The sequence below is a fragment of the Musca autumnalis genome, unplaced genomic scaffold (assembly GCF_047663935.1).
Source record: "Musca autumnalis isolate F117 unplaced genomic scaffold, ASM4766393v1 scaffold_1, whole genome shotgun sequence".
In the NCBI taxonomy this organism is placed as follows: Eukaryota; Metazoa; Arthropoda; class Insecta; order Diptera; family Muscidae; genus Musca; species Musca autumnalis.
Genome location: NW_027411644.1, coordinates 245941416 through 245967719, shown reverse-complemented (window position 1 = coordinate 245967719; position 26304 = coordinate 245941416). Strand labels below are relative to the sequence as shown.

The following is a 26304-nucleotide window of genomic DNA, read 5'->3' as shown; positions in this document are numbered from 1 at the left end:
TAGGTCCTCAGTTAAAATTGGAAAGAACCTCTCCGAAGAATTTTGTACCAAAAGAGGTTTCAGACAAGGAGACAGCCTTTCGTGTGATCTTTTCAACATTTTGCTGGAAAAGGTAATACGAGATGCAAATGTCAAAAGAAATGGCACAATTTACACCAATAGCCACATGTTACTTGCCTATGCTGATGACATAGACATTATGGGACGATCAGTAAAGGAAGTAACTGATACCTTTATGAAGGTCGAAGCAGAATCTGCGAAAGTGGGTCTGGCGGTAAACGGCGAAAAGACCAAATTGATGGTGTCGACGCGCAAAGCGTCCATAGAGCTCGGACCAACCGTGGAAGTTGGTACCTACAATTTTGAGGTAGTTAAAGACTTCGTCTACCTCGGCACTGCCATAAACACAACAAACAACATCAGTTGTGAAATAAGAAGAATAATTGTATTGGCCAACAGATGCTACTTTGGGCTGAGTAAGCAGTTTAGGAATAAAGCCACCTCTCGTCAAACAAAAATAACACTGTACAAAACACTGATACTACCCGTGCTAATGTATGGTTCCGAAGCATGGGTACTTGCTCAAGCAGATAAGGCAGTGCTTGGTGTGTTTGAGAGGAAAATTCTTCGAAAGATCTACGGGCCGATTTGCGTTGACGGTGAATATCGACGTCGTATGAACCACGAGCTATATAAGCTATACAAAGACATGAATATAGTTAAACGTATCGAGATGCAACGATTGCGTTGGCTAGGCCATATCATGAGAATGAGTGATGATGAACCCGCTAAAAAGGCGTATAAATACGGGCCGCATGGAGGTTCTCGCAGATCTGGAAGGCCAAAGCTTCGTTGGAGCGAACAAGTGAAACGAGATATCAGTAAGCTACATATCCCAGATTGGGAAAATACAGCAGCAAACAGAGAGGATTGGAGATTTTTTCTTAGTTCGGCTTATGGAACAAATGTTCTGTAAAAGGCCAGCTAAGTAAGTAAGTTTTATTTAAAAATGCACTTAAAACTAGAAAATAATTTGTCGCTTAGCCTCAATAAATATATTTTTCTCATGATGGAATCTCTCAGATAAAACGCTTGCCGTGTAATTTTGCCACCATTTATAATTTAAATGCAAGCGTTTTATTTGAGAGGTTCCATCATGAGAAAGAATATATTTATTTAGGCTAAGCGACAACTTATTTTTTAGTTTTAAGTGAATTTCTAAATAAAACACTGAAACTTAATTTGTTTAAATTATTTTTTATTTTTAAGTTTTTAGTAAATACATTTTTTGACCACTGTGAACAAAATTATAGTCAATTTAGGCCGAAAATTTAGATACAAACTTTAAAATGCCTGAAATCGTGTAGTACCGTTATATAAATGCTATACCAAAACCTGGACTTATGTCCATAATTTTTGGTGGGGAAGTTTCTGTACCAAATGGAACTCCAAATGCCAAGTTACAGCATATTCTGGCTAAAAATGAAGATAAAATCCTTAAAACACTTGAAATCGGGTGGTAACACTATATGGGGGCTATACCAAAACCTGGACCTATGTCAACAATTTTTGGTGGAGAAGTTTCTGTGCCATTGGGGACTCCAAATGCCAAGTTACAGCCAATTCGGCCTAAAAATGAAGATAAAATACTAAAAACATTTGAAATCGGGCCGTACCGCTATATGGGGGCTATACCAAAACCTGGACCTATGTTCACAATTTTTGGTGGGGAAATGAGTATCATTAGAAATCCCAAATGCCGAATTACAGCTAATTCGGGCAAAAACGAAGAAAATATCCTAAAAATACCTGAAATCGGGTGGAACCGCTATATGGGGGCTGTAGGAAAAAATTGGCCCATATTCATGTATTGTCATCCAAATCTGAAAAGTGTGCAAAGTTTCAGTTCGATTGGTCAACTGCAACTGTGTGGAAAATGAGTTACCAGATTTGAAATGCAAGATAAAAAAAAACACCGTTAAAACACTGTAAAATGGAACGATCTTTGTTTTAATTTTATATTCATGTGCGTCATACAAATCTGAAAAGTCTGCAAAGTTTTAGTCCGATTGGTCAACTGCAACTTTGTCAAAATTGAGTTACCAGATTTGAAATGCAATGTAAATAAAACACCGTCAAAACACTGTAAAAATGGTAAACATGGGCCAATATTGATTTTGATTTCATATTCATGTATTGTCATCCAAATCTGCAACTGTGTCAAAATTGAGTTACCAGATTTGAAATGCAATTTAAATAAAATACCGTTAAAACCCTATGAAAATGGACCAATATTGGTTTTGATTCCATATTCATGTATTGTCATCTAAATCTGAAAAGTGTGCAAAGTTTCAGTTCGATTGGTCAACTGCAACTGTGTTAAAAATGAGTTACCAGATTTGAACTAAACGGACACCAAAGCAAGTTAAATAAAACACTGTAAAAAAAATTAGAAAACATGGTAATTATTTGTATCCCTCTAGCAAATAGAACTCACAAGTTTTGTAATGTAATTAATTATGCAAAAAAAATTACGGAAATCAAAAACAATTTGTTGAAAAGTTCGATTGCACTCAGAAATCCCCATATATACTATATGGGGTTTCCGAAAAATATTTCGAGAAATCTAATTATAAACCAACCAAACCCCGCCCCCCCCCCTCCCCCTCTTTTATGATGTTATGGTGGAGGGTATAAATAATTTGGATAATTAGTACGATAAGGCTGCATGTAATTTGCAATAATGCAAAACCTGAGAAGTTCACTGTAATGATAGGGGCAAATTATAGCATGTGAGGAAATGTGGTTTTCTACACACAAACCAAACAATAAAAGTAGCCGTAGGACCCTTATCTAGCCGACACATTAATGGAATTTGCAACAGGGAAATGTCAGGAGTTATTTTTCCATACGTTCTCTACTGTGCTTCGCTATGGACCAAAAATTGCATTTTCATACAAAAGCAAAAGTCCATTTCACTCGCTTACTAATACAAAATTTCTTAAATTTCTTATCATTTAGTAAAATCGGTCATAAGTACAATAAATTGGACAATTACTATTAGAAATAATATTGTATATTTGTTATTGGTAGTTGCCATGTTATTCATAAAGGCAACTTGTGTCTTAAGTCTTTTGTTTTTTGTTTATACAATTATGGGGCACATACTAATATTGAATACAAAGATAAATTTGTTTTTTTTTTTTTAATACAAAAAAACTCCAATATTTTTCTTTTTTCACTCAAACCGTATGAGTGTTAAGTCGACGTAGACGTCAACTAAACAAACGCATAAACCAGACAGCATCTTATCAGTCATAGCTTAGCACTCAAAGAAAATAAAAGTTAACTCTGCATGTACGAACGAAAGCGTTAACGTTAACGCTTAAGGCGACAATGGCAACTAAACTGAGGCGTTGTTAACAGTTTCTCTTTGGTTTTTTTTTTGGCTAAAGCCCAAACCACACGTTAGCGGGCTGCGCGGTTGCGCAGTCAAACGATCAAATGTTCGTTTGTAACAACGAACACGTTTCTTAGCTGCCACAAGTGAATGCGCGCGCACAGCACAGTCGTAACACCAAGTGTCGGTGTGTATCCGTGTGTTGGCCAGATTTGTTCATCGGTTTGTAGCCGATATCGGTTTTTTGGATTTTCTTCAGCAGCATTTGGCCAAAGTAATCAGTTAATTGTGGGACATACAACGTTGAGGTTGTAAAGCGCGGCTAACGGTACTTGAGCACCTTGATGGAATTGTTTGTGGAAAAGTGATTTTCAATTGGAATGAAACGACCTTAACAAAAATAATCATCATCATCATAATAATGACAAATAAGGCAATATAACAAAAAACAACAACAAAAAATGCTACAAAAAGAAATAAATTCTTTGTGCATGAAAGAAAAATAATAATAAAAAAACCCCCCTTAAAAATAAAGGGAAAGTTAAGCGGAAGAAAGTACTAAACAACTCAAGTGGAGTTGTGGAAAGTTCTTAAAGAAGAAGAAAAAACAATAAAATAAGGAAACGTAGCTATTCAAGTGCTTACAATAACAACAATAAAAAATAATAATTAAACCTTCTAACATACGTGTATTGTGTGTGGAAATCAACAACAACAACAGCAAGGTGATTCTGTGTGTGGTTCTTTGTTGTTAACCGGACGCAGAAGACTTGTTTGACTGATGTAAACATAAGACTTAAAACACAAACTACGAAGTGCATAATCTCAGTGACTTTAGACTTTAGCAAAACAAACAAACAAAAAAAAACCAAACAAAAAACTACATATCATTAACGTACTTTAATGTTTTTTTTTTTGCGTAATTAAGGCCATTTCGTTTTGAGTACTTATAATTTAGCGCGCGCGTTTACCAACCCACCTCCTTTTTAAACACCGGCTTTTTCTGAGTGTTAATTAGTAACAACAACCGAAAAAACGACACAACAAACTAATACAAAGTCTAACCATTGTTGCCATAATTGGATTAAATATTTCCTTTGGTGTTTATTTCCTTTACGTATCAGTCGTCGTCGAAAACGTCAACGGAAACTGTAACAGTCTGTGCAACAACATTTAATCCAAGTCATTAACAGAAAAACAAACAACCATTGCCACCACTTGTACCAGATTTTATTTTAACAAAATGATTTTAAGGTAAGTTATTCCACATGCATGTGAGTTTGATTTTAAAACTTAAAAACAAAACAAACACTAAAGCTTATGTGCCCATAGGCGTAGTTAACCAAGTTTCCTGGACTACAAATTTAAGGCTTACAACATGGGTAAATCTCATTTTGTCTACGATCAAAAATTTAATTCCTGCAGTAAACTGATAAGTGTGAACGCAAATGGGCCATGCCTATCTACGCCAATGCATTCCCATTTTACTGTTTTGTTTTTGTCATTCTCTTGTCAAAATGGTAACAATTAAAATTCTTAGTTTGTCTTACCACATGAAACGTGTCTTTAAAAAATGAGCAGAGGCCTGTTTTCCGTAAATTGTCGTTGGCGTTAGTTTTTGTTTTTGCGCGAATTTTGGCATATTTTGACATGTGTCAGTTAGGCATTATTTTTTTAAGTCTCATTAAAAATTCCATATAGGAAATGTTTATAATGCAACATAAACTGGAAAATTGGTTGGATTGAAAATAATATTTTTTAGGTGCATAAAAATGTAATAAATTTAAAAATGACTTAATAAAACGGAAAATTTTAATGAAAAAAATAATGAAAATATACAAAGCTATTTTAAGTATGTTCCGGCTACATAGCCAGAATATGTCCTTCAGAAATTAAAATATGGACAACAAATTAAATTTGAATATTTTTCAGGCAGAAGTTATAGTTAATTTCCAAATTATATTTATTTTCCTTGACCTAAACCTTGTCCCTAATTTTGTCATCGTTGAACTATAACAAAATTGTAGGATCCTTGTATTAGGCTGTAACTCTGATATCTGACCACGTACATTAACGTAATTGCCATCAAAGGTGAAGGGTCCATCTGGCAAATATAACTTAATTTGAAGGAATATGCCTTCCAGAAACATGATTTTTCTCGAGCTCTAAGCTGTGTAGAATACACCAAACAATACAATTACTTATTTTTCCAAAAATGAAATAATGTTAGCTTTCGAAAATGGGTAAAACTAATGAAATCGGCTGAAAAATGAATGCGTTACACATTTGTGTATTTTGATTATGTTTGCGTCCACAAAAATTCAGATAAGAATCTGAAATTTTGGAAGATGTTTGCGGGCATCCAAAATTTGATGATGGACTATATCTGTCCACGTTTTGGTATAGCCCCCATATAACGGTACCTCCCGATAGTTGTCCATTCTCCATATACAATGTCGTGACGACTAACATTTATAAGGGATGGACATATTGCTTGATCGCTTTATCTCGTCACACATTTTGATGCTTTGCGAATAACAAATTCAGTTATTAAAAATGAATTCCCTTTGAAAGGCGTGAAAGTGATTAGGAGCAATTCAGTATGTCAGTCATCTACTAAATAATTCTAGTTGGCATAAACCTCAAAGAACCGTTGAACGGTTATCTGATTTTTTTTGCATTCAAACTTAGATGAAGATAATATATCTCGTTATTGTAACAATTTATACAAAAGCAGTAACGCCCTATGCCATATTGTACTCAATCTTCTTATTTGTCAGTTATTCATAGCTCCATTATTCTCTATGGGAACAGAGTCATTACATATCATAAGGATTTATTTTCAGTAACCACGGTTCTTCGTTTGGGTTAGTAAATTGGTAAAGTGCTTCTATTTAAACTCTCTTGTCCATGGAAGACCTCAAGCAGTCTTCTTTCCATTGAAACCATGCATAGATAATTTCACGTCATCAACTGTCTACAGAAGCTAGTCTATGCAGTTATTCAGTTTGTCTAGTAGTAACCCCTTCAATTCTTCTATAAAGATTCCGTTCAGTTGTGTCTAAAACCTCCTTCCACTCGTCTATAGGAACTCCCCTTATGATGTCTTCTGCCCATAGGAGACATCAAGAAATATTCTGCCCATAGAAAACCTTAAAAGTTCTTCTTCAAGGAGTCTTCTGTCCATAGATAATTTTTTGAGGTCTTTTGCTCTAGGAAGACCTAAATATGTCCAGCTCTTTTTGCTTATAAATAATATTTATATCCTTAAAATAGTAATGAAGCCGGTAAGGAAATGATCACATTCGAGCGGGACCGACTAGGTTATAAACCCTACCATGATTTTTTCCATCACATTTTCCAAATATCATCAAAATGTTTGTCGATTTGTTTGCTTGGTGCGTAAAAAAGATGAAATCGTGGAAAAATATATAAGGGAGCCATATCCAAATTTGAACCGTTTTCATATTCGAGATCATTCATATTTCTAGACAAAATTCCGTCAATTTTTTGTTGCGTAGCATCATATAGATGAAATCGGACAAAAACCCAGCAAAAATACCGATCCGTTATTCATTATGTAACGCATTACAAAATAAAGTAAACAAAAATAACTACTTATATTACTTCTTGTAAAGTTATGAGTACGGTGGCACAGATCGTGTGCGTCCGACAACAGATCCGAGGGTTGTGTGTTCAACGCTCACCGTCGGCCAAATACTTTAATGTTCGTACGCGTGGCCTAGTGTGTAGTGTTTCGGCATGATCAAATCCCATAGAGAGCAACATAAAATGAAATAAAATAAAATAAAATAAAATAAAATAAAATAAAATAAAATAAAATAAAATAAAATAAAATAAAATAAAATAAAATAAAATAAAATAAAATAAAAGAAAATAAAAGAAAATATAATAAAATAAAAAAATAAAATAAAATAAAATAAAATAAAATAAAACAAAATAAAATAAAATAAAATAAAATAAAATAAAAACATGAAGTTCGTTGAAATTCCCACCTCAACAGTTCTAAAAATATTTTTCTACTTCCAGTGGCCATAAAATAACTAGTTTTTCTAGTGGTCGAAGAATAACTAGTTATTCTGTGCGACATGTCCTTGTTAAAATAATGGTTTATGGGGGGTTTCGTAAGTAGTTACGACTACCAGTGACTAAGGATTTTTCTTCCTGGGAATGTACATATATGGAAGGTATATCAAAATCCGTTTTCAAAATAAGTTGACGCACTAATTTCAGGACGAAATTCCGTTACATTTTCATGAAAATTATACAGACATAGTGTGTTTGGTTGTTCATCATATACATACCTCAAATAACACGAAAGTATAAATGGGAGCTGTATCTAAACCTCGACCGATTTCAATTTAATTTGGCAAACTTATTTCTGGATGGAATTCCGCCACATATCCAATTTTAATCAGAACTCGACAGATATAGCTTGTTTGGAGCTACATATATATCGAAATCTGAACCGGAGAAATCTGCCTGAAGGAATGTACATACATTGCTCATCTAGGATTTCATTTTGAGAGTCATTGCTTTCGATAATTATCGTGCCAAACAGCCATTTTAGTTAGTCACCGTAGGATTTTATAAAGCTTTTGGATCATTATGTAAGAAAGCGCACGGTGCTCTTGAAACAATTTTAAATGGAAGGTGCTTACACCTTGGAAGTTTTTGCGGAGTCTGAAACTACAATGTTCATAGATGAGAAAAATCAAAAAACAAAAAAATCGCCGAAGCGCTTTTTAAATAAATCGCGATTTATGTTGACATTTTTTTTATGGTATTCTCGTCAGTTTTACCATTTATTAGATAAAGAAGTTCAAATTGGGACAATGCACTGACTGTATCGCCCCCTTATAAAACAATGTCATGAAAGGTGCGCCTTAACTAACTTTTGATGAAAACCGCTTACACCTTGGAAGTTTTTGTGAATTCTGAAACAGCAGTGTTCATAGATGAGAAAAATCCAAAAACAAGAACAAATAGCTGTATGGATTTTTAAATAAATCGCGGTCAAAATTCACATTTTTAGGTGTTTTGTAGGTTTTCACGATTTTGCTTGGAAACCGCAAGTCCAATCGAAATGGAGCTAAAGAAAATGTTGTAGCTGTGAAAATTCTCTATAGGATTGACGTTTATGATTTGTTCTCAGGCTGTACCATTTTTGAGATAAAGAAGCTCAGTTTACATTCTTAGGTTTTTTTTGCTAGGGTTCCGCGATTTTGCTTGAATACGGTAAGTCTTATCTATATGGGACCTGAGAAAATCTTAAAGCTATGAAAATTCTCTACAAGACTGGCTTAAGTAACTTATCCTAAGTTGTAACATTTTTTTAGATATGTAAGTTTAAGTTGGGAAATTGCACACGGTGCTCTTGAAATAATTTTAAATGGAAGGTGCTTACACCTCGGAAGTTTTTGCGGATTCTGAAACTACAATGTTTATAGATGAGAAAAATCAAAAAACAAAAAAAATCGTCGGAGCGCTTTTTAAATAAATCGCGATTTAAGTTCACATTTTTAGGTGTTGTTTAGGTTTTCACGATTTTGTTTAGAAACCACAAGTCCTATCAAAATGGGACTAAAGAAAATGTTGTAGCTATGAAAATTCTCTACAAGATTGATCTTTATGGTATTCTCGTCGGTTTTACCGTTTTTGAGATATAGAAGTTCAAATCGGGACAATTAAAATTCAATTCAATTCTGTATCGCCCCCTTATAAAACAATTTGATGACTGCAAATTCCCAACTTAAACTCATATATCTAAAAAAATGGTACAACTTAGGATAAGTTAGTAGGGCCAGTCTTGTAGAGAATTTTCACAGCTTTAAGATTTTCTCAGGTCCCATATCGATAAGACTTACCGTATTCAAGCAAAATCGCGAAACCCTAACAAAAAAATCTAAAAATTTAAACTGAGCTTCTTTATCTCAAAAATGGTACAGGCTGGGAACAAATAATAAACGTCAATCCTCTAGAGAATTTTCTCAGCTACAACATTTTCTTTAGCTCCATTTCGATTGGACTTACGGTTTCCAAGCAAAATCGTGAAAACCTATAAAACACCTAAAAATGTGAATTTTGACCGCGATTTATTTAAAAATCCCTACAGCGATTTTTTCTTCTTTTTGGATTTTTCTCATCTATGAACATTGCTGTTTCAGAATTCACAAAAACTTCCCCTATGTAAGCGGTTTTCATCAAAAGTTAGTTAAGGCGCACCCTTCATGACATTGTTTTATAAGGGGGCGATACAGAATTGAATTGAATTTGAATTGTCCCAATTTGAACTTCTATATCTCAAAAATGGTAAAAACTACGAAAATACCATTAACGTCGATCTTGTAAAGAATTTTCATAGCTACAACATTTTCTTTAGTCCCATTTTGATTCGACTTGCGGTTTCTAAGCAAAATCGTGAAAACCTAAACAACCCCTAAAAATGTCAATTTAAATCGCGATTTATTTAAAAAGCGCTCCGGCGATTTTTTTTGTTTTTTTGATTTTTCTCATCTATGAACATTGTAGTTTCAGAATCCGCAAAAACTTCCAAGGTGTAAGCACCTTCCATTTAAAATTGTTTCAAGAGCACCGTGAGCGAAGAGCAAAAAAATATATACACATTTCAAAACGATGCCCGAAAAACTCTTTTAAACTGCAATTAAGCGGAAATTTTAAAATATGTGAGTTAGGTGCCGAAGATGTTGTCGATATATGTAGGCCTTCTTAGAACGTGATGTACGTTTGGAAGAAAGTTTGCAAACATTTGGGCCAACTCAGATACTCAATTCGTAAGTTGTCGTGCTCACCAGTCATTTAGTTGGTATCGGCTAGGTTTTGTAAAGGTTGTTTTTTTCGAGACGTTTTGAAATTATGAATGAGTGGACCGATATCTACCATATTCGAAGCTTACCTATGTCTGGAAGAAATATGATAAGATGTCCAAAGTTTGGACCAAATCGGTCATTACCTTCGGGAGTTATCGAGCACATCATTATACCCTCCACCATAATATGGAAGGTATAATTAAATTTGTCATTCCGTTTGTAACACATCGACATATTCATCGGAGACCCTATATAGTATATATATTCTTGATCAGGGTAAAATTCTAAGTCAATATAACCTGTCGGTCTGCCCGTCCGTCCGTCCGTCATATAGCCCCCATAGAACGGTACCTCCCGATTTTCGGTATTTTGAAGGTTGTGGCCACAACAATCCACCGAAATAGCCGAAATTTGGTAGTTGTTCTTCATTTGGGGTATACAACTTTCCATTTGAAATTTGTTGGTATAGGTCCACGTCTTCATATAGCTCCCGTAGAACGGTACCTCCCGATTCTCGGTATTTTAAAGGTGGTGGCTTCAATATTCCTCCGAAATGGCTGTACTTTGGTATTTAGTCTTCGATGGGGGTATAAAACTTTCCCCCAGTAATTTGTCAGTACAGGTCCACGCCTTAATATAGCCCTCATAGAACGGTACCTCCCGATTTTCGGTATTTTGAAGGTTGTGGCCTCAATATTTCGTATTTAGTCTTCGATGGGGGTATTCAACTTTCCCCTTTAAATTTGTCGGTATAGGTCCACGCCTTCATATAGCCCCCATAGAACGGTTACTACCGGTTTTCGGTAGTTTGAAGGTTCTGGCTACAACAACCCACCGCAATGGATAAAATTTGTTATTTTGTATACGTTGGAGGTAAAATGCACGTCCGATATAGCCTCCATAGAACGTTATGTCCCGATTTTCGTAATTCTAAAGGTTGTGACGTCAATATCCCTCCGTAAAATTGAAATTTGCTATTTAGTCTTCCATGGGATTATTAGATATTCTAGAAGAGAATTATCGGTATGGGTCCATGCCTTCCTATATCTCCCATAGAAGCGTACTTCTTGATTTTCGGTATGTGTATATATTCTCATAAGTTTAAAGGTTGAATTTAGAAAAATATATACAAAATCTAAATCCTAGTTCCAAAAAGTATGAGTAACGTCATGCTAGTTGTACCATACACGCAGAGAAAAAAATATGATTGATCCAACAATATTTGAAGAGCAAAATATGTATTGTAAAGATATTGTTAAATTCCAAATGTAGTACTGTGATTCCAACAATTGGGTTTTGTTAAATCCAAAAATTGTTTTTGTCAACTGGACAATAGTTCTCTCTTTTTTCGACAATTTTTTCTCTTCTCTCGCTATTCGATGCCGTGTTGAAAAAAACAATTATGGTGAGTTTTGTTTGTATGACATGATGCCTTTATCTTTGTTTTTGTGTGTATGTATACCAACAAGGAGACTCTTGTTTTTATTTGTTTCATTCTTCTATCTTCATTGTGCTTTGAGGTTTGGTGTTATACCGGAGTTTGTTATGGTGTTTAATTATTCCTTATGTTGTGGTGGGTGCTTGTGGCTTTTTGTTTGTCTTTGTTGTCAACCAATGCACGATGGGGCCAATGACAGGTTTTCGAGGCAACAAATCACTGGGGCAAGCTAGACTTTCCAAATTTTGTACAGATGTTTATAATGGGCCTAGAAACTAATATGCCAAATTTGGTTCATATCGGTTCATATATAAATATAGCTGCCGTATATATGTTCGCCCGATTTCAAGCAATTGATGGACCAAACACGCAAATTCTGCCCAATTTTTATGCGATTTGGAAAATACCACGGAATTAGGACTACAAATAAGTTTGCCAAGTTATATTGAATCGGTTCAGATTTTGATATTGCTCCCATATATATTTTCGCCCGATTTTAGGTATTTGGTGCACCAATCCCGCTATGTATGTCCAATCTTGATGAAATTTGAAATGTGTGGCGGGTTTTTGGTCTAGAAACATTTTTGGCAAATCATATTGAAATCGGTTCAGAATTGGATATAGCTCCCATATATATGTTCGCCCGATTTCAGGAAAATGATTGACCAAGCATGCAAATTCCATCAAATTACAATAAAATTTGGAAAATGTTAAGGAATTCGGACTACAAATAAGTTTGTCAAGTTATATTGAAATCGGTTCAGATATAGAAATAGCTCCCCTATATACATATGTTCAAATTTCATGGTTTTGTCTGTGGTTTGTTATAAGTTAATAAAAAAAGGTTCCAAATTTAGTAAAAATCGGCTAAGATTCCCCCACAAAAGCCAAAGTTTGCGATATCTTTGAAATTATATATTATTATATACGTCTATTAAATTTTTCCGAAATCCAATTGGTAATATTAATGGGTTTCCGATTATTCGCCAACCAAAACATAAAAATTTCTATATTTTTAAACATTACGACATCTGAAATCAGATTTTTATGAAAAGGCGCAGATAGGCGCAGCTAATTTTTTCACAAAATGATAGTACACATTAAAACCTTTCACCACATATATATAATATCCTAGATCTACCTAGATCTCAAAAGTTATACTCCAGAGAACACATGGATAACAAAGCAAAATACTCCAAAAAAGACATAACATCTTAACTCAAAAATACATTTACCACACATAACATTTTTATTATTTGTTAACATTATCTTATTTTACATACCCATTGAAGAGCATTCCATGTTTAAAAAATTTAAAAATGTTGAAATGTTCTTTTTGGCGCCTAAAATGCTTTCACTACTTATTTATAATCAATGTCGGAAAATGATGCATAAGAAAATATGTCACCATTGAAAGATCAGTATGTCGCTATGTGATGTTACCAGATTGATTTATTTTTTTATTTTTAGTGATTCAGAGTGTTGGCAATCGAAATCCGTTATTATTTTTTTCAAATTGTTCACTTCAAAAATTGACTTTTTGCCTCGAAAACCTGCTATTGCCCCCATCGTGCAATGCAGCAAACCATGTATTGTGTTCATCAATGATTGCAATATTATACGCGACATTTATATCCAAGTTATGCGAAAAGTGTATATGAGAAGTATATACACTCAAATCAAAAATTTCTGGGCTGGTTTTCTGGGTTGACAATACTTTTTGTAAACAAAATTAGATTATGATAGTTCCTACAATCGGTATTGTTAACGATTTTTACAATATTGCGGAAATTCGAAAGTTGTTTTTGTTTTCTATGTTTGGAACAAAAGATGGTATTTTTGGATTTGGATTACAATGTTTGAACAAAACAAATACATTTTTGGAACCAAAACAGATATTTTTGTTCCAACAAAAGCGAAAAATATTTTTTCTCTGCGTGTAGCTATCGGTGTAACGTTTCACTCTTTAGTAGAATTTTTCGACTTCATTCTGAGATGTTCATTCCCATTTCTATATATCCATATACCTATATACAAGGTTGAATTCCCTCAGTGGGAAAATTTTTATATAAAATTATTTATAGCATTCATTCTCTTCCTTGGCAGATTCGTGAAAAAATGTTTTTTTGTTTTTCTCCAAGTTTCCAATATTTTAAACTGTAGAATAATTTGTGCATTTTTTTAATTATGTAACAAACATTTTTGATTTTGATGATGTTTTAAGAAAGCTATCAACCTATTTTAATTGCCGGTTCAATTATAAGTCAGATAATGTGAAATACAATGTGTTTATGGATTTCATAAAATAAGAATAAAATCACTAGTTTATTATATTAAAAGTATCCTATGGTGGACCGTCAATGTTAAAGTTTTGACATGACCGACAATCGATCTATTTTGCTTATGACTTAATAGGCTCAAAAAATACAAGACGATAACATTGATTTCAAAAATTTCGAAAAACCGCATACAACAGACAGTGGTCTCTCTCTCTTCAAATCTCATATCTCAGTAAATTTTGCTCCGGTCGACTAAAAATTGAACTGTAAATGAAAAATTTAAGCCTCCTAACCTCCTAACTCACCCAATGGAAGTCTTAGAAGGATTGTTATAAGTCTATGGATGTGGTCCATTGCTTTGGACGACACATGTTGTTTCTAACATTATCTCATGATTTAATCTCAATTTAATTAGTACCAGGCTTTTGTTTTCTTTTCTACGAGTATCTAATAATTTGATTATCTCTCCTATTCCACTAAGTTTAACAGACATTAATGTAGGGTATCATTTTCCTCCAGCCTTTCTTAACATTTCCCTTTTATAACTTTCTTCGTTCTTTCGATTCGCTTTTGTTTGTTTGTTTTGTCTATCAGACGCACAGGTTGCCGTTATTCTAATTAGCATATTTCACATGGCTTTAAAAGTTCAATGAATTTATTCATTTAATGTATATGTATGTAACCAAAAATAAAAGAGGGGTTGGGCTGTAGAGAGAGGGGGGAGTCAACAAAACCACTCAAGCCTAGTGACACAGATATGAATGTTTAAGTAGATATTTTAGTGTTATGGTGTGTTGTTTGTGTTTTGTTCGTACGTTAACCGCATAAGGTACAGTGTGGAGAATTTGTGTAGAGTTACTGGGAATTAAAACAAATTTTATTTTGAAAAAAAAAAAAAATACAATTTTATGTACACTTTAAACCTTACTAGAAAGGTTTATCTCAATTTACCAATCTCTTTAATTTAGAACAACAATTTCAAAATATATTTTTTGTTTTTTGTCTGTGTAATTATTATTATTATTAAATTAAATGATTTACTTTTTTCCTTCTTCTTCTCTTCTATGACGAAGGTTTGCCTCTGCCTCTCGCATCCATTGATATGTACATAATCACAAATGTTATGAAATTCTAGTTTGTTTTAAAAAATCCACTAACAAGCCAATACCAAAACATATCTACACGATCACATTGTCATTTGATATTCAGGTTGAATGCGCTTTTAATGGGTTACAAAAAAAAACTTTATGAGGAATGATATACTTAGTGGGGAATAATACCATGTTGTGATATACATACAATGGTTGGGTTGGTCTTTGCGTTTTCTGGTTTCCATTTTTTTTGTGGATTTCAATGAGATTATTGTCAAAAATCTTTTTAATGAAGCAAGTGTACTTTTTAGTTTTTTCTTTTTTTTGGCGTAGTTTCTTGCTTTGATTTTCTTGAAGTAAATTAAAAATATGGCATTTTCTATGCATTGCATATAACAAATAATGATTGTTATTCTTTGGAATGACATTATTTGTGAATAACGAATGCAAACTTTTGCTTTGTTAACTCTGAAGATGTGTGGCTTGTTAATTTTAATTGACAGATACAAATATATTATTTTCAATAAATACGTAGCAATACATAACAATTGAAGTGGGTGTTGTTTTTTTTATACCAAGTGTGACCTTTAAACATTTTTGGGAACCATTTTTGTTCTTAAAGTTCAGTGAGGCTTTCAAAGAAATTGTGAAATTTTGGGTCTTAAGAATGCTTGAAATTCTATAGTTTCGATCAACTTTGAACTAAGAAAAACTGTTCTGTAAAAGCAGTACCAAAATCACTTATTAACTCCCGTAAAAACTTTTCAAATCTTTGGGAAGCGATCATTATAAAATATAAATATAAATTATAAAATTTTAAATATAAAATAATTAATATAACATATAAATAAAATGCAAAATTTAAAATATAAAAAATATACATATCTAATGTAAAATATAAGTTATAAAAAATAAAACATAAGATATGAAATATAAAACTAAAAATAAAATATAATGTAAAATAGAAAAAATAAAATATAAGATATGAATTAAAAAATATGAAATATAAAATATATAATATATAATTTTTCCACAAACATCCCAGAAGGGACAAGGGAGACTTCAATGAGTGCACCCCGATTCATTTTAGCTCAATGATAAGGGACCTACTGTTTATCGCCGAGTCCGAACGGCGTGTCTATGACACCACTTGTAGAGAAGTTTTACATGGCTGAAATGCTCAGGAGATGTCGCCAACATTACTGAGGGGTATTTTGCCACCGTTGAAAAGTGTTTGATGTTGCCTGGCCGGGGAATCAAACCCACGACCTTCATCGTGCAAGGCAGGTGTACATACCATTGCACCACGGTGGCACCCATAAAATATAAAAAATAAAATTGAAGATATCTTTATATATAAAAATGGTGTAAAAAATGTATAGTAATTCATAAAATGAGAACGGCTAGGCCGATTTCTGTAAAATTTTTTGTCAGTTATTCGTATTTTCGAGGAGAAGGTCTTTACGGAAGAAAATTTTGGAAAATCTCTCTGGAAAAGTCGAAAAATTGGAAAAATCGAAAATTGATTTTTTGTATGAAATTTTATTCCTTAATAGCGAGACGAAGTTCGCCGGGTCCGCTAGTAAATTATAAAATATAAACAAGTAAAAAAGTATCAGTCGGCTTTGTCGACAGAGATATACCCTCAGCCTGTGTCAATTGAAACTTTCGTCTATTGAGAGTATCAAATATAATATCGGCTATACATTTTCAAAGGATCTTCGAACAGATCATAAATTGAGCTTAAACACAAATTTTGAACTTTTGTGGATGATGGACCATTTCTGAAGTAAAACTACTACATTGGGCAAAATATTAGGAGATCCAAAGTTTGGACGGTTGCTTCGTTCAACAGATATAACGTTTAGCTTTTTAGTGAAATTTTATTAACTTTTAGGGTGAGGTATCGGAAGTTGCACACCGATAGTGCCCATCTTCATAATAAAACAAAGCTTGGAAAAATATTACGAAAGCCAAATTTTGGACCGAATCGGCTGATCCGTTCGAGAGATATCGTGGGCTTCATTCATCCACTTTACATGGTTCCATAGGGGTTTTTATGGCTTTGGTGATGTTTTCTCAGGAAGTATGGATTTGCGCCCTAAAAACTTGTACCGTCGTAATGGCGGCAGTGAATGCCATTTATTACAACAAAGATCAAAGTGATTCGGGAGAAGGCCTTTGTATGGGAGGTACCCGAATATGTAGTCCATATTCGCACCTGATCTATGTCTCGTAGAAATATTACGATGTTCAAAGTACGGTCCAAATCGGATACTCTCTTCCAGAGTTATCGTGCGCACACATTTTCCGAACATGTTGAACTTTTGTTGGGGTGGTATCTGAAGGAGTGGACCGATATAGCTTATCTTCAAACCTGAACTAAGTTTGGACAAAATATTACGAAGGCCAATTTTGGCGCGAATCGACAGATCCGTTCGTGAGTTATCTTGCGCTCCAACCATTACACATGGTGTCAAAGCGATTATTTGCAACTTTAAGGCTATTTTCTCAGGAAGTATAGAAACATGTACCGTCGTAAGCGGGAGAGTGAATACAAGTTTTTATAACAAAAATCAAAGCGATTCGAGAGAAGGTCCTAAACTGAACTATTCTGAAATTTTGTGTGGGAGGTACCCGAAGGAGTGGACCGATTGAGTCCATATTGGAACCTCATCTAAGTTTGCTAGAAAATGTTAAGATGTTTAAAGTATGGACCAAACCGGTAACTCCCTTCAAGAGTTATCGTGCGCACACATTTTCCGAACATTTTCAAACTTTTGTGGTGGAGGTACCGCAAGGAGGGGACCGATATAACCCATCTTTGAACTTGAACTAAGTTTGGACAAAATATTACGAAAGCCCAATTTTGCACCGAATCGGTTCATCCGATCGAGGGTTATCGTACGCTCCAGCCAGACAGACGGACGGACATGGCTAAATCAACTCCAAATTGTCTGAAACGGATTTCGTTTAAACATACTTGGTGTCTAAAACCATTGTTTCGATGTGGCACATTTTGCCCGTATGAAAGTGTATATGGTAACAAGTAAAAAAGTATCAGTCGGCTTTGCCGACAGAGATATACCCTCAGCCAATGCGAATTGAAACTTTCATCTTCGGACAGATCGAATGTACAGAATGTTTTTTGTTTCAGAATTTTGTGCCCCTTTTTGGACATTTGCACTTGCCGACCAAAATGTGGATTAGGATTTAAGTTCAAATGTGTTGCGGAGGAGGTACTTGTAGGAATGGACCGTCATAGTATATTATGGAAGTCAATCTTATTTTGGGAGTCAAATTTTGAGCGAAATCTGTTGATCAGTTCGAGAGTTATCGTGCTCTCCAGCCACTACATATGGTACCATATGGGTTTTTTATACCTTTTGGGCTGTTTTCTCAAGAAGTATGTACTTGCGCCTGAAAAAACTTTTACCGTTGTAATTGAGGCACCAAATGCAAGTTGCTTCAACAAAAATCAAAGTGATTCGATAGCAGGTCTTAAAGTGAACTTATCCGAAATTTTGTGTGGGAGGTACCCGAATGGGGGGACAAATGTAGTATATATTCGAACCTGATCTATATCTGAATATATTAGGATGTGTAAAGTATGGACCGAAACGGTCACTATCTTCAAGAGTTATCGGGCTTACAATTTTTCCGGACATTTTTGAACTTTTGTGGGGGAGGTACCGGAAGGAGTGGACCGATATAGCTTATCTTCAAACCTAAACTAAGTTTGGACAAAATATTACGAAGACCAAATTTTGGGCCGAATCGACAGATCCGTTCGAGAGTTATCTTGTGCTCAACCCATTACACACGGTGTCAAAGGGATTTTTTGCAACTTTCAGGTTATTTTCTCAGGAAGTATGGACTTGCCCCTTATGAAAGTTGTACCGTCGTATGGGGGCAGTGAATACAAGTTTTTACAACAAAAATCAAAGCGATTCGAGAGCAGGCCTTAAACTGAACTTATCCGAAATTTTGTGTGGGAGGTACCCGAAGGAGTGAACCGATTGAGTCCATATTGGAACCCCATCCAAGTCTAGTAGCAATTTCATGATGCGCAAAGTATGGATCAAATCGGTTAATCCCTTCAAAAGTAATCGGGCGCACAAATTTTCCGAACATTTTCAAACTTTTGTGGGCGAGGTACCGGAAGGAGTGGACCGATATAACCCATCTTCGAACATAAACTAAGTTTGGACGAACTATTGCGAAAGCCAAATTTTGGACCGAATCGGTTGATCCGTTCGAGAGTTATCGTGCGCTCCAGCCAGCCAGACAGGCAGACAGACAGACAGACGGACGGACATTGCTCAATCGACTCCAAATTGTCTAAAACACATTTCGTCCAAACATACTTGGGGTCTAAAACCATTATTTCGATGAGGCACATTTTGCCCGTATGAAAGTGTATATACCCTCGTTAGCATAAATGCTGAGGGTATAAAGACTAAATTTCCGTTACAATTCCATTTGAAAAAGATACAAAAATTTTTTGCGGGCACATCTTCGATTTTTGGTATAGATTGGCGGTTTTTATTCTTTCATTATTCTTATTTATTATTTGTTGTATTGAGAAAATGTATGCATATATCAGTAACATAATTTGATATCAATCCGTAGATGCACCATAATTTCTAAAATTTGTTTTTATTTTCGCGGAAAATCAAAAAATTAAAAAAAAAATCTGCGAGCAAATCTAAATTATACTACCTCAGAGTCCGTATAAACCTCTAAAAAATAAATTAAAAATACGTACAGAATCTAGACAACGCGTAAAAAATACGAAACCAAAATTATAAACATTGGCTTTATAAATTGCATATTATAGCAACAACAAAAGAGAAAAAATTTATTGATAAATATTTGCTCTGTTCCAGAACCTACAAGAAACTACTACTTTTTACTACGATAACATTTTTTCCTTTATGTTATCGAAAGAAATAGTAAACATTAGTAGATTCTTGCAGTACTGGAACAGACCAATTATTCGAAATATATTTTTCTGGTTCGATTAGAAAAATTAGAAAAGAGCTTAACTGCTTACTTATTGAAATTACAGTCATTCAAAAAATATGAAAATTAAAAAGCCTGTTATTCGCGAATTAGTAAAAGTCATTTGATGGCATCCGATTTTGGATACAGAGAATTAATCTCTTTCAATATCTATGCATATTCCCATGTTTCACTCAGCGGCCAAAGATTGTGATTTGACAAAATATATTTTTGCTCATTTTCCTATTTCCAAAGAATCTATATCCGCGGTTTTAGTGGATGGATTCGATCGCGGAAGGGCTCATTAGATACACCGCGTAAAAAAATTGATTAACACTTGTAAATTTTTAACGGGTTTTTAAGAAAATTCACGCATCAAATTTTGGCCTTTAGACTCCAATTAGTAGGATACTGTAAGGGGCACACTCATGAGATATACATTAAACAACGTAAAATCACGAGTTCTGTAATGCCTAATGGGTGCCTCTACAGCCCCTTTTAGAAAAAAGGGTACTTCTAGAGACCCTATACCCCTTTCTGAAAGAAAGGGAGCTTCTATAGTTCCTATCTGGAAGAAAGGGTGCTTCCTTAGACCCTTTGTGAAAGAAAGGGTGCTTCTATAGTTCCTATCTGAAAGAAAGGGTGCTTCCTTAGACCCTTTGTGAAAGAAAGGGTGCTTCCTTAGACCCTTTGTGAAAGAAAGGGTGCTTCCTTAAACCTTTTGTGAAAGAAAGGGTGCTTCCTTAGACCCTTTGTGAAAGAAAGGGTGCTTCCATAAACCCTTTGTGAAAGAAAGGGTGCTTCCTTAGACCCTTTGCGAAACAAAGGGTGGTTCTATAGATCCTATCTGAAAGAAAGGGTGCTTCCATAGATCCTATCTGAAAGAAAGGGTGCTTCTATAGATCCTATCTGAAAGAAAGGGTGCTTCTATAGATCCTATCTGAAAGAAAGGGTGCTTCTATAGATCCTATCTGAAAGAAAGTGTGCTTCTATAGATACTATCTGAAAGAAAGTGTGCTTCTATAGATCCTATCTGAAAGAAAGGGTGCTTCTATAGATCCTATCTGAAAGAAAGGGTGCTTCTATAGATACTATCTGAAAGAAAGGGTGCTTCTATAGATCCTATCTGAAAGAAAGTGTGCTTCTATAGATCCTATCTGAAAGAAAGTGTGCTTCTATAGATCCTATCTGAAAGAAAGTGTGCTTCTATAGATCCTATCTGAAAGAAAGTGTGCTTCTATAGATCCTATCTGAAAGAAAGTGTGCTTCTATAGATCCTATCTGAAAGAAAGTGTGCTTCTATAGATCCTATCTGAAAGAAAGTGTGCTTCTATAGATCCTATCTGAAAGAAAGTGTGCTTCTATAGATCCTATCTGAAAGAAAGTGTGCTTCTATAGATCCTATCTGAAAGAAAGTGTGCTTCTATAGATCCTATCTGAAAGAAAGTGTGCTTCTATAGATCCTATCTGAAAGAAAGTGTGCTTCTATAGATCCTATCTGAAAGAAAGTGTGCTTCTATAGATCCTATCTGAAAGAAAGTGTGCTTCTATAGATCCTATCTGAAAGAAAGTGTGCTTCTATAGATCCTATCTGAAAGATGCTCTTATAGACCCTATCTGAAAGAAAAGGTGCTCTTATAGATCCTATCTGAAATAAAGGGTGCTCTTATAGATCCTATCTGAAAGAAAGGGTGCTCTTATAGATCCTATCTGAAAGAAAGTGTGCTCTTTTAGACCCTTTGTGTAAGAAAGGGTGCTTGTATAGATCCTTTGTGAAAGAAAGGGTGCCTCTGTAGACCTTTTCCGAAAGGGTGCTTCTAGAGACCCTATACCCCTTTCTGAAAGAAGGGGAGCTTCTAGAGACCCTATACCCCTTTCTGAAGGAAGGAGTGCCCTTTCTGAAAGAAAGGGAACTTCTCACTTTTTGAAAGGAAGGGAGCTTCTCTAGACCATTTCTGAAAGAAAGGGAGCTTCTCTAGACCCCTTCTGAAATAAAGGGTGCTTCTATAGATCCTATCTGAAAGAAAGGGTGCTTCTATAGATCCTATCTGAAAGAAAGGGTGCTTCTATAGATCCTATCTGAAAGAAAGTGTGCTTCTATAGATACTATCTGAAAGAAAGTGTGCTTCTATAGATCCTATCTGAAAGAAAGGGTGCTTCTATAGATCCTATCTGAAAGAAAGGGTGCTTCTATAGATCATATCTGAAAGAAAGGGTGCTTCATACATCTTATCTGAAAGAAAGGGTGCTTCTATAGATCCTATCTGAAAGAAAGTGTGCTTCTATAGATCCTATCTGAAAGAAAGGGTGCTTCTATAGATCCTATCTGAAAGAAAGGGTGGTTCCATACATCCTATCTGAAAGAAAGGGTGCTTCTATAGATCCTATCTGAAAGAAAGGGTGCTTCTATAGATCCTATCTGAAAGAAAGGGTGCTTCTATAGATCCTATCTGAAAGAAAGGGTGCTTCCATAGATCCTATCTGAAAGAAAGGGTGCTTCCATAGATCCTATCTGAAAGAAAGGGTGCTTCTATAGATCCTATCTGAAAGAAAGTGTGCTTCTATAGATCCTATCTGAAAGAAAGTGTGCTTCTATAGATCCTATCTGAAAGAAAGTGTGCTTCTATAGATCCTATCTGAAAGAAAGTGTGCTTCTATAGATCCTATCTGAAAGAAAGTGTGCTTCTATAGATCCTATCTGAAAGAAAGTGTGCTTCTATAGATCCTATCTGAAAGAAAGTGTGCTTCTATAGATCCTATCTGAAAGAAAGTGTGCTTCTATAGATCCTATCTGAAAGAAAGTGTGCTTCTATAGATCCTATCTGAAAGAAAGTGTGCTTCTATAGATCCTATCTGAAAGAAAGTGTGCTTCTATAGATCCTATCTGAAAGAAAGTGTGCTTCTATAGATCCTATCTGAAAGATGCTCTTATAGACCCTATCTGAAAGAAAGGGTGCTCTTATAGATCCTATCTGAAAGAAAGGGTGCTCTTATCGATCCTATCTGAAAGAAAGGGTGCTCTTATAGATCCTATCTGAAAGAAAGTGTGCTCTTATAGACCCTTTGTGTAAGAAAGGGTGCTTGTATAGATCCTTTGTGAAAGAAAGGGTGCCTCTGTAGACCTTTTCCGAAAAAATGGGTGCCTCTGTAGACCTTTTCCGAAAGGGTGCTTCTAGAGACCCTATACCCCTCTCTGAAAGAAGGGGAGCTTCTAGAGACCCTATACCCCTTTCTGAAAGAAGGGGAGCTTCTAGAGACCCTATACCCCTTTCTGAAGGAAGGAGTGCCCTTTCTGAAAGAAAGGGAACTTCGCACTTTTTGAAAGGAAGGGAGCTTCTCTAGACCATTTCTGAAAGAAAGGGAGCTTCTCTAGACCCCTTCTGAAATAAAGGGTGCTTCTATAGATCCTATCTGAAAGAAAGGGTGCTTCTATAGATCCTATCTGAAAGAAAGGGTGCTTCTATAGATCCTATCTGAAAGAAAGTGTGCTTCTATAGATACTATCTGAAAGAAAGTGTGCTTCTATAGATCCTATCTGAAAGAAAGGGTGCTTCTATAGATCCTATCTGAAAGAAAGGGTGCTTCTATAGATCATATCTGAAAGAAAGGGTGCTTCCATACATCTTATCTGAAAGAAAGGGTGCTTCTATAGATCCTATCTGAAAGAAAGTGTGCTTCTATAGATCCTATCTGAAAGAAAGGGTGCTTCTATAGATCCTATCTGAAAGAAAGGGTGGTTCCATACATCCTATCTGAAAGAAAGGGTGCTTCTATAGATCCTATCTGAAAGAAAGGGTGCTTCTATAGATCCTATCTGAAAGAAAGGGTGCTTCTATAGATCCTATCTGAAAGAAAGGGTGCTTCCATAGATCCTATCTGAAAGAAAGGGTGCTTCCATAGATCCTATCTGAAAGAAAGGGTGCTTCTATAGATCCTATCTGAAAGAAAGGGTGCTTCTATAGATACTATCTGAAAGAAAGGGTGCTTCTATAGATCCTATCTGAAAGAAAGTGTGCTTCTATAGATCCTATCTGAAAGAAAGTGTGCTTCTATAGATCCTATCTGAAAGAAAGTGTGCTTCTATAGATCCTATCTGAAAGAAAGTGTGCTTCTATAGATCCTATCTGAAAGAAAGGGTGCTCTTATAGATCCTATCTGAAAGAAAGGGTGCTCTTATATATCCTATCTGAAAGAAAGTGTGCTCTTATAGATCCTATCTGAAAGAAAGTGTGCTCTTATAGACACTTTGTGTAAGAAAGGGTGCTTGTATAGATCCTTTGTGAAAGAAAGGGTGCCTCTGTAGACCTTTTCCGAAAGAATGGGTGCCTCTTGTAACGCTCAAAAGTCGTGGGTACTCGTTTTTGATTACATTAAATAGTGATGCTATATTAAACTGTAATTATTTCAAATGTTAAATTCAAATTTAACGGGCGAAATGCCCTCTAGCGGTGACGAAGAGCATTTACCTGATGAATGAGTCCTCCTAGCGGCAATGCGGACGAACATAAACATTCTGTCAGCAAGCAGTCAGCTGGCATCATCAGCAGGTATAAAAGGAGGTGCTTCAGAGACAATCGGGGCAGTCGTCTGTTGGCGGTTGTTGAGTCAAGTGGTGTGAAAACAAAACCTTGACTCTGTGGAAAATACGGTAGATAGTACTGTCTACGTAGTCGAGTGGTGTGAAAACGAACCTCGACGCGCAGAAAAATTAGTGTTTGTCTCGTCGAGTGGGGTTGTAAAACGAACCTCGACACACCGTAGAAATAGTGTCTGTCTCGTCGAGTGGGGTGCAAACGAACCTCGACGCGCAGAAGAATTAGTGCTTGTCCCGTCGAGTGGGGTTGTAAAACGAACCTCGACACACCGTAGAAATAGTGTCTGTCTCGTCGAGTGGGGTGCAAACGAACCTCGACGCGCAGAAGTATTAGTGTTGTCCCGTCGAGTGGGGTTGTAAAACGAACCTCGACGCACCGTAGAAATAGTGTCTGTCTCGTCGAGTGGGGTGCAAACGAACCTCGACGCGCAGAAGAATTAGTGTTTGTCCCGTCGAGTGGGGTTGTAAAACGAACCTCGACGCACCGTAGAAATAGTGTTTGTCTCGTCGAGTGGGGTGCAAACGAACCTCGACGCGCCGTAGAAATAGTGTCTGTCTCGTCGAGTGGGGTTGTAAAACAAACCTCGACGTTGCGACAACACCTCAGCGCGTACCAGACCGCCACTGTTACATCCGGACACCGTTGCTGTGCTTACGTCGCTGCCAATCGCCGTCCCTCCAGCATTTGTCGGGCCACTGCTGCGCCAAAACATATGCCAATTGCACAGTCGTCATTCAACGAGTCGCTGCCATCGGTCCTGTCGTCAGATTCATCGAGCCGCTGCTGCGCTAAAGCCTGCGCCTACCGCCTTGTCCCCTATTTGTTGTGTCCCGCTGTCGTCGTGTACAAGCCTCATCAAACCTGATTCGTCCAGCATATCATCACGTGCCAAAATTTCTTCTTATAAACTTGCCCGACCCTCTCTGGTCCTGTATATTGAGTGTCAGAACAACGATGCAGTGTTAAATATGTGTAATGTTAAGTGTGATAAAAATAGTTAATAAAGTGTGTTTATAACGTATTATAAAAAAGGAAATCAGCTGATGTGTTTCTCTCTCTAATGTCTCTAAATCAAAATAAATGTTTGTGACGACCCTGGCCTCCCGATGAGCATACCCCAGCTTCAAAGTGAAAACACGTCGTCACACTCTATAGCTTCTTTCAGAAAACGGGTGCTTCTAGAGACCCTATACCCCTTTCTGAAAGAAGGAGAGCTTCTAGAGACCCTATACCCCTTTCTGAAGGAAGGAGTGCCCTTCCTGAAAGAAAGGGAACTTCTCACTTTTTGAAAGGAAGGGAGCTTCTCTAGACCATTTCTGAAAGAAAGGGAGCTTCTCTAGACCCCTTCTGAAATAAAGGGAGCTTCTACAGACCTTTTGTGAATGAAAGGGTGGTTGTATAGACGCTTTCTGTAAGAAGGGGTGTTTCTACAGACCCTTTTTGAAAGAATGGGTGCCTCTATAGCCCCTTTTAGAAAAAAGGGTGCTTCTAGAGACCCTATACCCCTTTCTGAAAGAAGGGGTGCGTCCGGATTATTAAAAAAAATAAAAAAAAACGAAATTCCGGCTTCAAAATGTCAGCATCAATTTTAGGTAGATGCAGTGGATATATCGAAAAATCATACACTAGTATGTTATGTTGTCCAT

At 35.8% G+C, this 26304-nt stretch overlaps 1 protein-coding gene across 1 annotated transcript in view; it reads left to right on the top strand.

Annotated features, from left to right (window-relative positions):
- The first annotated feature begins 3544 nt into the window (after positions 1 to 3544).
- Positions 3545 to 26304, top strand: part of cysu (peroxidase homolog) — a 211933-nt gene continuing 189173 nt past the window's right edge. Inside the window, exon 1 of the mRNA XM_073960645.1 lies at positions 3545 to 4654. Coding sequence (XP_073816746.1) covers positions 4644 to 4654 — 11 coding nt within the window. The 5' untranslated portion in view covers positions 3545 to 4643. The remainder of the gene's footprint in view (positions 4655 to 26304) is intronic.